The 14,236-nt window shown below is 41.6% G+C and overlaps 1 protein-coding gene across 1 annotated transcript in view; it reads left to right on the top strand.

The window, feature by feature from the left end:
* The window catches only part of LOC143768116 (piezo-type mechanosensitive ion channel component 2-like), a 164,249-nt gene that overhangs the window by 23,293 nt on the left and 126,720 nt on the right, over positions 1–14,236 (top strand). The window contains exon 5 of the mRNA XM_077256803.1: positions 5,794–6,001. Within this exon, the coding sequence (XP_077112918.1) occupies positions 5,794–6,001 (208 nt within the window). The remainder of the gene's footprint in view (positions 1–5,793; positions 6,002–14,236) is intronic.

The following is a 14,236-nucleotide window of genomic DNA, read 5'->3' as shown; positions in this document are numbered from 1 at the left end:
GGCGTATCGGCGGTCGTTAAGGGGTTAATGAAGAAGTTAAAAAACCTGAAACGGGCAGTAAAACTATGTGCACACAATGTGTTCTGTCTTCATACACGTTGATACGGTGTGTGATCTGACATACGGCATAAACCACTTCTGTCTCCCAAATAAGCAGACTGTTCTCTGTAGTCTAACTTGTTTATTGGTAACATGAGCGCGGTAAAACTATAAGAATACAAATGATATGTATAAGTATTGAGCCAAATAACAGCACAACTGATACTTTACAACTAGCAAGCAAAATATACAGGATGATGCAACTTCTATATATAACTACATACAGCAGGTAACTGATAATCACATTTCCTGTGTACTGGCTGCTATACAGTTAATCGCATTCTGTACAACACTACATTGCAAGAACAGGGATAACAATCTTACCGTATAAACTTAACCAGGATGGCAAGCAAGTAAGGTATTTCCAGCACAGCAGAACAACACGTGTGTCCATGAAGAACACAGAGGGAAAATGGAGGTTCCTCATCCCAAAATGCCTTGGTGCAACCCACAATGCAACACTCTAATTATTACTAAAAAACACAGGTTATAAATTTAACCACCACTGGGTGGTGCTATAACACAGCAAAAACCAAAACACTAATAGTAGTGAACTTTAACCCTTTTGCGACATGCGCCGTACATGTACTGCGCATGTCGGGTCCCCTGCTTTGATGTGCGCTCCGGCGGTGTTTTGTACAGCTGACATGTGCGCGCAATAGCGGCGGGTGAAATCGCTATTCACCCGCCGCTATTAACCTGTTAAATGCCACTGTCAAATGCAGACAGCGGCATTTAACTACCGCATCCGGCCGGGCGGCCGGAAATGACGTCATCGCCGACCCCCGTCACATGATCGGGGGTCGGCGATGCATCAGGATGGTAAACATAGAGGTCCTTGAGACCTCTATGGTTACTGATGCCGGCCTGCTGTGAGCGCCCCCCTGTGGTCGGCGCTCACAGCACACCTGCATTTCAGCTACATAACAGCGATCTGATGATCGCTGTTATGTAGCAGAGCCAATCGGGCTGTGCCTGCTTCTAGCCTCCCTTGGAGGCTATTGAAGCATGGCAAAAGTGAAAAAAAAATTAAAAAAAAAAAATGTGAAAAAAATATTAAAAATATTAAAGTTTAAATCACCCCCCTTTCGCCCCATCCTAAATAAAACAATAAAAAAAAAAAACCTACACATATTTGGTATCGCCGCGTTCAGAATCGCCCGATCTATCAATTAAAAGAAAGCATTAACCTGATCGCTAAACAGCGTAGCGAGAAAAAAATCCGAAACGCCAGAATCCGAAACCCATCCTGCGTGATAATATAGGTGACTCTAATGAAAATGTAGAGTCCCTGTGGGTGGAGATAAGGGGAGGGGGAAAAAATAATAAATTACTGATAGGAGTTTGTTATAAATCTCCAAAAATAATGGAAGCAATGGAGAATATCCTTGTAAAGCAAATAGATGAAGCTGCGACTCAAGGAGAAGTCATTATTATGGGGGACTTCAACTACCCTGAAATAGATTGGGGAACAGAAACCTGCAGTTCCAGTAAAGGTAATCGGTTTTTGACAACTATGAGAGACAATTACCTTTCACAACTGGTTCAGGACCCAACAAGAAGGGGGGCACTGCTAGACCTAATATTAACCAACAGGCCAGACCGCATATCAAATATAAGGGTTGGGGGTCACTTGGGGAATAGTGATCACAAAATAATAAGTTTTCATGTCTCCTTTAATAAGATGTGTAGTAGAGGAGTGACAAGGACACTAAACTTCAGGAAGGCAAATTTCCAACGGATGAGAGAGGATCTTGGTGTAATTAACTGGGACGATATCCTGAGACATAAAAGTACACAAAGAAAATGGGAGACGTTTATTAGCATCCTGGATAGGACCTGTGCACAGTATATACCGTATGGGAATAAACATACTAGAAATAGGAGGAAACCAATATGGCTAAATAAAGCTGTAAGGGGCGCAATAAGTGACAAAAAGAAAGCATTTAGAGAATTAAAGGAAGTAGGTAGTGAGGAGGCATTAAATAAATACAGAAAATTAAATAAATTCTGTAAAAAGCAAATCAAGGCAGCAAAGATTGAGACAGAGAGACTCATTGCTAGAGAGAGCAAAAATAACCCCAAAATATTCTTTAACTACATAAATAGTAAGAAACTAAAAAATGATAGTGTTGGCCCCCTTAAAAATAGTCTGGGTGAAATGGTGGATGAGGATGAGGAAAAAGCCAATATGCTAAATGACTTTTTTTCATCAGTATTTACAAAAGAAAATCCCATGGCAGCCAATATGACTAGTGATAATAATTCCCAATTTAATGTTACCTGCTTAACCCAGCAGGAAGTACGGCGGCGTCTAAAAATCACAAAAATTGACAAATCTCCGGGCCCGGATGGGATACACCCCCGAATACTGCAGGAATTAAGTACAGTCATTGATAGACCATTATTTTTAATCTTTAAAGAGTCCATAATAACAGGGTCTGTACCACAGGACTGGCGTATAGCAAATGTGGTGCCAATATTCAAAAAGGGGACAAAAACTGAACTCGGAAATTATAGGCCAGTAAGTTTAACCTCTACTGTGGGTAAAATCCTGGAGGGCATTCTAAGGGATGCTATACTGGAGTATCTGAAGAGGAATAACCTCATGACCCAGTATCAGCACGGGTTTACTAGGGACCGATCATGTCAGACTAATTTGATCAGCTTCTATGAAGAGGTAAGTTCCGGTCTGGACCAAGGGAACCCAGTAGATGTAGTGTATATGGACTTTTCAAAAGCTTTTGATACGGTGCCACACAAAAGGTTGATACATAAAATGAGAATAATGGGGATAGGGGAAAATATGTGCAAGTGGGTTGAGAGTTGGCTCAGGGATAGGAAACAAAGGGTGGTTATTAATGGAGCACACTCGGACTGGGTCACGGTTAGTAGTGGGGTACCACAGGGGTCAGTATTGGGCCCTCTTCTTTTTAACATATTTATTAATGACCTTGTAGGGGGCATTCAGAGTAGAATTTCAATATTTGCAGATGACACTAAACTCTGCAGGGTAATCAATACAGGGGAGGACAATTTTATATTACAGGCCGATTTATGTAAACTAGAAGCTTGGGCTGATAAATGGCAAATGAGCTTTAATGGGGATAAATGTAAGGTCATGCACTTGGGTAGAAGTAATAAGATGTATAACTATGTGCTTAATTCTAAAACTCTGGGCAAAACCGTCAATGAAAAAGACCTGGGTGTATGGGTAGATGACAAACTCATATTCAGTGGCCAGTGTCAGGCAGCTGCTACAAAGGCAAATAAAATAATGGGATGCATTAAAAGAGGCATAGATGCTCATGAGGAGAACATAATTTTACCTCTATACAAGTCACTAGTGCGACCACACTTAGAATACTGTGCACAGTTCTGGTCTCCGGTGTATAAGAAAGACATAGCTGAACTGGAGCGGGTGCAGAGAAGAGCGACCAAGGTTATTAGAGGACTAGGGGGTCTGCAATACCAAGATAGGTTATTACACTTGGGGCTATTTAGTTTGGAAAAACGAAGACTAAGGGGTGATCTTATGTTAATGTATAAATATATGAGGGGACAGTACAAAGACCTTTCTGCTGATCTTTTTAATCATAGACCGGTGACAGGGACAAGGGGGCATCCTCTACGTCTGGAGGAAAAAAGGTTTAAGCATAATAACAGACGCGGATTCTTTACTGTAAGAGCAGTGAGACTATGGAACTCTCTGCCATATGATGTTGTAATGAGTGACTCATTGCTTCAATTTAAGAGGGGACTGGATACCTTTCTGGAAAAGTATAATATTACAGGGTATATATATTAGATTCCTTGATAAGGCGTTGATCCAGGGAACTAGTCTGATTGCCGTATGTGGGGTCGGGAAGGAATTTTTTTCCCCATGATGGAGCTTACTCTTACCACATGGGGTTTTTTTGCCTTCCCCTGGATCAACATGTTAGGGCATGCTAGGCTATGGGTTGAACTAGATGGACTTAAAGTCTTCCTTCAACCTTAATAACTATGTAACTATGTAACTATGTAAGAATTACGTTTTTTTTGTCGCCACGACATTGCGTTAAAATGCAATAACGGGCGATCAAAAGAACGCATCTGCGCCGAAATGGTATCATTAAAAACATCAGCTCGGCACGCAAAAAATAAGCCCTCACCCGACCCCAGATCACGAAAATTGGAGACGCTACGGGTATCGGAAAATGGCACTTTTTTTTTTTTTTTTTAAGCAAAGTTTGGAATTTTTTTTCACCACTTGGATAAAAAATAACCTAGACATGTTAGGTGTCTATGAACTCGTAATGACCTAGAGAATCATAATGGCAGGTTAGTTTTAGCATTTAGTGAACCTAGCAAAAAAGCCAAACAAAAAACTAGTGTGGGATTGCACTTTTTTTGCAATTTCACCGCACTTGGAATTTTTTTCCCGTTTTCTAGTACACGACATGGTAAAACCAATGATGTCGTTCAAAAGTACAACTCGTCCCGCAAAAAATAAGCCCTCACATGGCCATATTGACGGAAAAATAAAAAAGTTATGGCTCTGGGAAGGAGGGGAGCGAAAAACGAAAACACAAAAACAAAAAAGGGCCGCGGCATGAAGGGGTTAATGCATGATTGGAACCATACTGTCCTTGTTAAATGGATAGAACACAATGTATTCTTCAAATGGAACCTGTCTAAAAAAGTGCTTAAAAAACACAACAAAGAATTAACATGGTGCACAGAAATGTAAAAATTACATTTTTTTGCTACTTTTGTTAATCGATTCAGGGTTCAGAAACCTTGAAGTGGTTGAAAGAAGTAGCATGTTCATACTTCCAGCCGCTTCTGCTAAAGACTGTACTGTAAATGGCGGCTGTAAGCATGCTCCGACACTGATTGATAGCCCACTTTGAACAGATGTGCTGCAGACCCGACTGTCAATCAAGATGTTGGAGTGTGCTTTGAGCCACTGCTCACAGTATTGCAAATTTCTGGGTTGACCTCAAGGAGATGCTGTGACTGATATCTTTTAACAATGAGATCCCTTTGCGGTGTTGTAAGCTGTTTACAGACCACAGTTTTTGCTGTAAACTACAACTAAGAAAATGTCAGGAAAATCTTACTAGAATAAGAAAATTTTATATGGAGTTAATTGGAATCAGTGTAAATGATGTCAGTTGTGCACTGATTACTTTTAATATGAGTTTAAATGTTATTGGCCAATTCTGAACACAATTACATCCCCAATTATAAAAGGTTGTCCATACTTATTTAATCACATAATTTTTTTTTTTTTTTTATTTTGCTCGTCAAAATGATGTCCATTTGTTTCTCAATGGATTTGTACAGATTATTGGTGACATTAAAAGTGGGAAAAGTTCTGAAATGATTCTTCTTGTCATGATTTTTTTAACTTGTCAAAAACCTGGCATTTTATCAGGGGTGTGTAGACTTTTTACTGTATATTCACTGTATGTGAATGGGGTTTCAAAAACCTTGTTCAAACGTAGCATATTTCTCTGATACGTTCTTAATTTTGGACTTCTGTTTTGTGTATTTAATTTGTCATGAATGTTCTCTGTACGAAGATGAGAATCACTTCAGATTCCAACTCCTTCAACAAGATGGATTTTGTTTGACATGTCATAAATGGAAGTGGTAAGAAAACAAGCAGGCACATTTTTGTTTTTGTATTTTTGTTTCTTACCACAGGAGTCTGAGACAGAAAGTGAGACGGAAGAAAGTGAGAATGAGACTGAGCTGTCCACAGAGGAAGACACTGTGGATAAGGACGTCAATGACACTCGAGCAAAACTCATTGAGAAGATGACGGCTTTCATATCTGCAGTGAAGATTTTGTTTGAGGCTCTGTTTACCACAGCAGGAAAAGTGGTGGTCACACTTCTTCTTGGTCTGTCAGGTAATTTCAATGCAAAATATTTTTGGTGTATCACATGCCATCATCCCCCCCTCTAAAATTCCAGTGAATTATTATTACATGCAACTATTCCCTCATTTACAGAATGTCTATTATTGGTATTGTAACATGGCTTGGTGCAGTAGCCGTGGGCGAGGTACTTGTCTGTTGCGTTACGGCATGTTAAATGAAGATGGAGGCCATGGCTGGGCATGTGGACTAGCATCGTAAAGGCAGTACACCAGTCTCGTTATTTCCTCGACTTTACACATCCCTACCTCCACTGGTCTTATTTCCTTCACCACCACCCAGCTTAACACCACAGTACAGTCCATGGAAGCCATTTCTTCTTCCCGTGGTTCTGTGTCTGAATCTCCTCGTAGAGGAGAGGGTTTGCCAATATGGCCCAATTCAGCTTCAAGCTGTCTGACACTTAGGGAACTCCAGCCCAGAGCGCTCACTTCATTTCACATTCTATTCCATCCTAGCCTGTTACCTTTAAGATCCTTAAGCTACTTGGAGCCATGCTGCTAGGCCTACCTTCTCCAGGCCTTACTCACTTGGTCACTCTGGTCAGTCCTCTAAGACCGGTTTCACATTTGCGTATCTGTGTGTAGCGTTTGATCCGCATAGATCCGCATGTGTCTTGCGTACCTATCTTTAACATGGTGTAAGCAGGGACATGCGTTTGCATCAATTCTCATGCAGATGCATACGCATGCGTCATTTTGCGGTGTGCGGCTGGGTCTGGCGAACGCAACATGTTGCATTTTTTTAAGTGTCAATTATGCGCAGTCATCCGCATGCTGGTGATTGTGGATGGAGTGTGTCAAGATAACTCATTACTCTCTATGGAAATGCATATGTACGCAAGGACATGCGTACGCATGCGTTCGATGTGCTTGCGTACTTCGGACTGCGCATGTCCAGGAACTGTTTTGAGACACACCCATTGAGGCATGCCCTCCTGGAAATATCAAATGCATAAACAACGCAAATGCAGGCAAAAACGCATGCACACGCAGCTTTTTTTGCCGTCATGCATAAGCTGATGCAGATAAAAAACGCTGCGTAAACATGCGTTTGCATGCGTTTTGACATGCGTTTGTGCATGCAGATGATACGCTGCGCACAGAAACGCTAATGTGAACCTAGCCTAAGCTGGTACTGTCCTTCTCTCTGTATTTCTGTAACGCTCTCTCTCTCTCTGTCTCAATATGTTCCTCAGGATCACGCTATCTCTGTCCCGATCTCCTTTCTCTCTTGCCACAAAACATCCAGTGCATGCTGCCCTGCTGAGCACTCAGCCCAACGTCTGCTCCAGCTGCAAATTAGGCCCTGTCTGAGTCCCAGGAAGTATGCTCTGATCCTGCTCCATAGCCCCTCCCTCTCTGAGCCAGTCCCAACACTTAAAGGGAACCTGTCACCCCAAAAATGGAAGTTGAGCTATGCCCACCGGCATCAGGGGCTTATCTACAGCATTCTGGAATGCTGTAGATAAGCCCCCGATGTAACCTGAAAGATGAGAAAAAGAGGTTAGATTATACTCACCTGGGCGGGCGGTCCGATCCGATGGGAGTCACGGTCCGGTCCGGGGCCTCCCATCTTCCTACGATGACGTCCTCTTCTTGTCTTAACGCTGCGGCTCCGGTGCAGGCATACTTTGTCTGCCCTGTTGAGGGCAGAGCAAAGTACGGCAGTGGAAAGGTCAGAGCGGACAGCGCCTGCGCACTGCATTACTTTGCTCTGCCCTCAACAGGGCAGACAAACTACGCCTGCGCTGGAGCCACAGCATGAAGACAAGAAGAGGACGTCATCGTAAGAAGATGGGAGGCCCCGGATCGGACCGCGACACCCATCGGACGGGACCACCCCTGGGTGAGTATAATCTAACCTCTTTTTCTCATCTTTCAGGATACATCGGGGGCTTATCTACAGCATTAAAGAATGCTGTAGATAAGCCCCTGATGCCGGTGGGCTTAGCTCATCTTCCATTTTGGGAATGACAGGTTCCCTTTAACTATGTCTTACCCTACTCACTGTCTGTTGCTGGGAAGAACTCAGCTTCCTAACAGTTCAGTGTAGAACACTACAATGCATCAATACACAATTCATATTACACATCACCATCACAATAACGCATGAAATTATACACATTACACTTTACATTATACACAACACTGATGTCTTCAAGAGAGAACAGGGCAATATGTCCATCTCCTTACAGAATTACTCTTATTCCTGCCTGATAATAAATCTGAAAACTGTTCCACTAAATCTCCCTGTAATGTTCCATTTTAGGTTGTCCTTCATAAATAATATTGCCTTTTCCCTGATAAGCTGTGCAGACGTCATTAAAAATGTATGGAACATTTTATGAAAACTTATAAGTGTATGAAAATATTTTTCCTACAGTTGTATTTCCCATGACTCCTAGATATGGGATGGACCTTCATTTATTAGCACATGACACAAACTATAGTAACTGTAAGTACCAAATAAAATAAAATACACAACACATTATTTTGGTGCTTAAGGCCGCAGCTTTATTTAACCCCTTTACCCCCAAGGGTGGTTTGCACGTTAATGACCGGGCCAATTTTTACAATTCTGACCACTGTCACTTTATGAGGTTATAACTCTGGAACGCTTCAACGGATCCCGGTGATTCTGACATTGTTTTCTCGTGACATATTGTACTTCATGATAGTGGTAAAATTTCTTTGATATTAGCTGCGTTTATTTGTGACAAAAACGGAAATTTGGCGAAAATGTTTAAAATTTTGCAATTTTCCAACTTTGAATTTTTATACAATTAAATCACAGAGATATGTCACACAAAATACTTAATAAGTAACATTTCCCACATGTCTACTTTACATCAGCACAATGTTTTTTTTGTTAGGGAGTTATAAGGGTTAAAAGTTGACCAGCAATTTCTCATTTTTACAACACCATTTTTTTTTAGGGACCACATCTCATTTGAAGTCATTTTGAGGGGTCTATATGATGGAAAATACCCAAGTGTGACACCATTCTAAAAACTGCACCCCTCAAGGTGCTCAAAACCACATTCAAGAAGTTTATTAACCCTTCAGGTGTTTCACAGGAATTTTTGGAATGTTTAAATAAAAATTAACATTTAACTTTTTTACACAAAAAATTTACTTCAGCTCCAATTTGTTTTATTTTACCAAGGGTACCAGGAGAAAATGGATGCAAAAGTTGTTGTACAATTTGTCTTGAGTACGCTGATACCCCATATTTGGGGGTAAACCACTGTTTGGGCGCAAGGCAGAGCTCGGAAGCGAAGGAGCGCAATTTGACTTTTCAATGCAAAATTGACTGGAATTCTAATGGGACGCCATGTTGCGTTTGGAGAGCCCTTGTTGTGCCTAAACATTGAAACCCCCCACAAGTGACACCATTTTGGAAAGTAGACCCCCTAAGGAACTTATTTAGATGTGTGGTGAGCACTTTGACCTATTAAGTGATTCACAGAAGTTTATAATGCAGAGCCGTAAAAATTAAAAATCATATTTTTTCACAAAAAATGATTTTTTCGCCCCCAATTTTTTATTTTCCCAAGGTTAAGAGAAGAAATTGGACCCCGAAAGTTGTTGTCCAATTTGTCCTGAGTACGCTGATACCTCATATGTGGGGGTAAACCACTGTTTGGGCGCATGGCAGAGCTCGGAAGGGAAGGAGCTCCATTTGACTTTTCAATGCAAAATTGACTGGAATTGAGATGCTACGCCATGTTGCATTTGCAGAGCCCCTGATGTAACTAAACAGTAGAAACCCCCCATAAGTGACCCCATATTGGGAACTAGACCCCCCAAGGAACTTATCTAGATGTGTTGTGAGAACTTTGAACCCCCAAGTGTTTCACTACAGTTTATAATGCAGAGCCGTGAAAATAAAAATTCTTTTTTTCCCCCACATAAATTATTTTTTAGCCCCCAGTTTTGTATTTTCCCAAGGGTAACAGGAGAAATTGGACCCCAAAAGTTGGTGTCCAATGTGTCCTGAGTAGGTTGATACCCCATATGTTTGGGTAAACCCCTGTTTGTGCGCACGGGAGAGCTCGGAAGGGAAGGAGCACTGTTTTACTTTTTCAACACAGAATTCGCTGGAATTGAGATCGGACGCCATGTCGCGTTTGGAGAGCCCCTGATGTGCCTATACAGTGGAAACCCCCCAATTATAACTGAAACCCTAATCCAAACACATTCCTAACCCTAATCCCAACAGTAACCCTAACCACACCCCTAACCCTGACACACCCCTAACCCTAATCCCAACCCTATTCCCAACCATAAATGTAATCCAAACCCTAACCCTAACTTTAGCCCCAACCCTAACTTTGGCCCAACCCTAACTTTAGCCCCAACCCTAACTGTAACCCTAGCCCTAACCCTAGCCCTAACCCTAGCCCTAACCCTAACCCTAATGGGAAAATGGCAATAAATACATTTTTTTAATTTTTCAATTTTTCGTAACTAAGGGGGTGATGAAGGAGGGTTTGATTTACTATTTATAGTGCGTTTTCTAGCGGATTTTTGATTGGCAGCCGTCACACACTAAAAGACGCTTTTTATTGCAAAAAATGTTTTTTGCGTTACCACATTTTGAGTGCTATAATTATAAATATTCCATATTTTGGTCCACAGAGTCATGTGAGGTCTTGTTTTTTGCGGGACGAGTTGACATTTTTATTGGTAACATTTTCGGGCACGTGACATTTTTTGATCGCTTTTTATTCCGATTTTTGTGAGGCAGAATAACCAAAAACCAGCTATTCATGAATTTCTTTTTTGGGGGGGCGCTTATACCGTTCCTCGTTTGGTAAAATGGATAAAGCAGTTTTATTCTTCGGGTCAGTACGATTGCAGTGATACCTCATTTATATCATTTTTTTGTTTTGGCGCTTTTATACGATAAAACCTCTTTTATAGAAAAAATAATTATTTTTGCATCGCTTTATTCTGAGGACTATAACTTTTTTATTTTTTCGCTGATGATGCTGTATGGCGGCTCGTTTTTTGCGGGACAAGATGACGTTTTCAGCGGTACCATGGTTATTTATTTCCATCTGTTTGATCGCGTGTTATTCCACTTTTTGTGGCCATTTTGGATCCGGGGCTTGCAGGGAGGAGACGCTCGGTACAAGGTGAGCACATTGCCTTGTACCGATCGTCTCAGGTACCGATCCCTCCCTGCGCGATGCTTCCCTGTACCGCCAGAACACTGCGATCATGTTTGATCGCAGTGTGCCGGGGGTTAATGTGCCGGGGGCGGTCCGTGACCGCTCCTGGCACATAGTGCCGGATGTCAGCTGCGATAGTCAGCTGACACCCGGCCGCGATTGGCCGCGCTCCCCCCGTGAGCGCGGCCGATCGCGCTGGACGTACTATTCCGTCCTTGGGAAGTAGGGCCCACCCCACATGGACGGAATAGTACGTCCATTGACAGAAAGGGGTTAAAAATCACATCACTATAATAATAACAACAGTAAGGGGCTCAGTCACACGTCCGATTTTTCCACATGTTAGAATAATGAGCATATTGACCTTGATCACAGTCGGTGGTCTGAGTGTCATCCATTTTTCTCGTTGTGGAGGAATAAAAAAAAAGTTTCTCCATTCTGACAGTCCATGAAAATCATATAACTGTTGTCATCTGAATGAGGTCCAATTTTTTCGCTGACCCATTGACTTGCATTGCCGATTTTGATCTGACCCTCGTATCAAAAACAGACGAATCTATGATATTTTTTACACATGACTCTGTCCAAGGAAAAAAGCAGACAACATAGCTCAATAGAATATCATAGGCTTGATTGCTATCTGTAATAACCACAGATAGCACTATACGTGAAAATTGAAATTGTGAATGAGCCCTAAGGCTATATGCACACGTTGCAGATGGAATGCGTTTTAGCCACGTTTTTTCACCTTGAAAACGCTGCGAAAATGCATACACAACACAGCCCATCGAATTCAATGTGATTCTGCAATGAAGTGCTAATGCTGCATATTTTTCCGCGGCGGAATCGCATTGCGGAAAAATAAGCAGCATGCTAATTCTTTATGTGGAATCGCATAGGAGTGCATTGATCCGCTTACTTCCCTCATGGGGCTATGCCCACCATGCGCAAAGCAAGCGGATCATGTGCGGATGGTACTCGGGTGTGGAGGACAGAGGAGACTCTCCTCCAGGCCCTGGGTACCATATCCCTGTTAAAAAAAAGAATTCAAATAAAAAATAGTTATATAGTTATATACTCACCTTCCGACGGCCCCCGGATCCAGCCCAGGCCTTAGCGATGCTCCCGGCAGCTCCCGTTCCCAGTAATGCCTTGCGACAATGACCGGTGATGACATAGCAGTCTCGCGTGATGCTACGTCATTTGGGGTCATTGTCGCAAGGCGTCACTGGGAACGGGAGCTGCCGGGAGCATCGTGAAGTGCAGGAAGGCTGCGGGGGACGCCGGAAGGTGAGAATATCACGATTTTTTATTTTTTTACATTATTTTTAACATTGTATCTTTTTACTATTGATGCTGCATAGGCAGTATCAATAGTAAAAAGTTGGCCACACTTGTCAAACACTATGTTTGACAAGTGTGACCAACCTGTCAATCATTTTTCCAAGCGATGCTACAGATCACTTGGAAAACGCTAGCATTCTGCAAGCTAATTATGCTTGCAAAACACTAGTGTTTAGCGGGAATACGCATGCCAATTCCGCATGCGTTATACCCACGGCAGGGAGTTGCGGAATTGCTGCGGAAATTTCTGCAGAAATTCTGCAACGTGTGCACATAGCCTAAGTCTTTGTTCAGCGTGTGATGTCCTAGTTAATACCAGATAGCACAACTACAGTAAGTAAGCAAGTAGCCCGTAAGTGAGACTTTGTTACAATCAGGATCTGTCTCTCAAATTAAAAAACTGATGACAGATTCCCTTTAATTTAAATTAGTCAGTTGCAACCTGCTGCACGACTGACCTGATTCTGACTCCACGACTGCAACAACAAGGATGTGACAATCAAAGATCCCAGCTGATTTTGTTTAAATCAAGTCTCACTTTGACTTTTTATTTTTCGTTGATAGGGCTTTAAATATATATATTTCAAACTCAAATCAAGCAAACATTAATTCCAAAATCAACATGATGTTTTTAAAATTACCTGATGCCATAAGCTAAGCACCAAAACATTGCAGAAAACTAAAGGATGGAATGATACATAAATCAACTTAAAGGGATCCTGTCATGTTGAAAATGGATGTTATCACGCAGGAGGAGTTCATCAGATTGTATTCATTTTTGAGGGAAACGTTTCGTAAAACTTGAATTATATTAGCTGAGATCTTCAGTGTTTGTGTGCATGAGTCCAGTGGGCGGTCCTATTCTGTGACTGACAGTCTTCTCTCTATGACAGTGCATGCACAGATACCTATCAATCACTAGTAGGACCACCCACTGGACTCATGAATACAAACACAGGGGATTCCAATGAATAAAACTAAAGTTATACTAAATCTTTACAACAAATTTATATATCATTCTGCTCAGTTTCTCCCCTATGCCATGCTATCCACAGATCGGACTGAATGTATTGCATGACAGGTTCCCCTTAAACAGGGTAGGCAGAAAAAACATGAAAAAGATTGGGTGGGAAGGAAATATTTCTACCTTTTCTTCTATAGAGAGAAAGAGACAGTGAGATAGACAGTTATATCCCTGCATGATCCCCACCCTCAGAACAGTAAGACATCAGGCACACAGACTACCTGCTATTTCTAACAGGGGAACCAACCATCCGAATTTGTCAATATAAATATAGACAATTACTACTATAGAAGGTATGGGTTCCTCCTTCCAACAGTCATGTGCCCCCCACGCTCAGTACACTGGGGTTTTTATTACTGTACGACTCACAATATTTCTGCTCAATGTAAGTTTATAACCAAAATTGGACCAAGGCTCATAATCAATTACTATGGCAAACAGAATACTGACTTGCCTTCAAATTACTCTAAAGCCATAAATCCATTACATCATAAATGACCATACTATTATTTGATTAAATATACAAACTGTTAAATACAAAAAACATTGTCAGCACTATTTCTCCAAAGGCTTGGCCATAAGGGAGATGCTATACAGATTAAATGGATACCTATAGTGAAGAAATCCGCATGGTGGTTGTTCTTTAATCTGCATTTGAAGT

The sequence above is a fragment of the Ranitomeya variabilis genome, chromosome 4 (assembly GCF_051348905.1).
Source record: "Ranitomeya variabilis isolate aRanVar5 chromosome 4, aRanVar5.hap1, whole genome shotgun sequence".
Lineage (NCBI taxonomy): Eukaryota > Metazoa > Chordata > Amphibia > Anura > Dendrobatidae > Ranitomeya > Ranitomeya variabilis.
The sequence above is the reverse complement of the archived record's forward strand: the minus strand, read 5'-3'. Positions and strand labels throughout refer to the sequence as shown.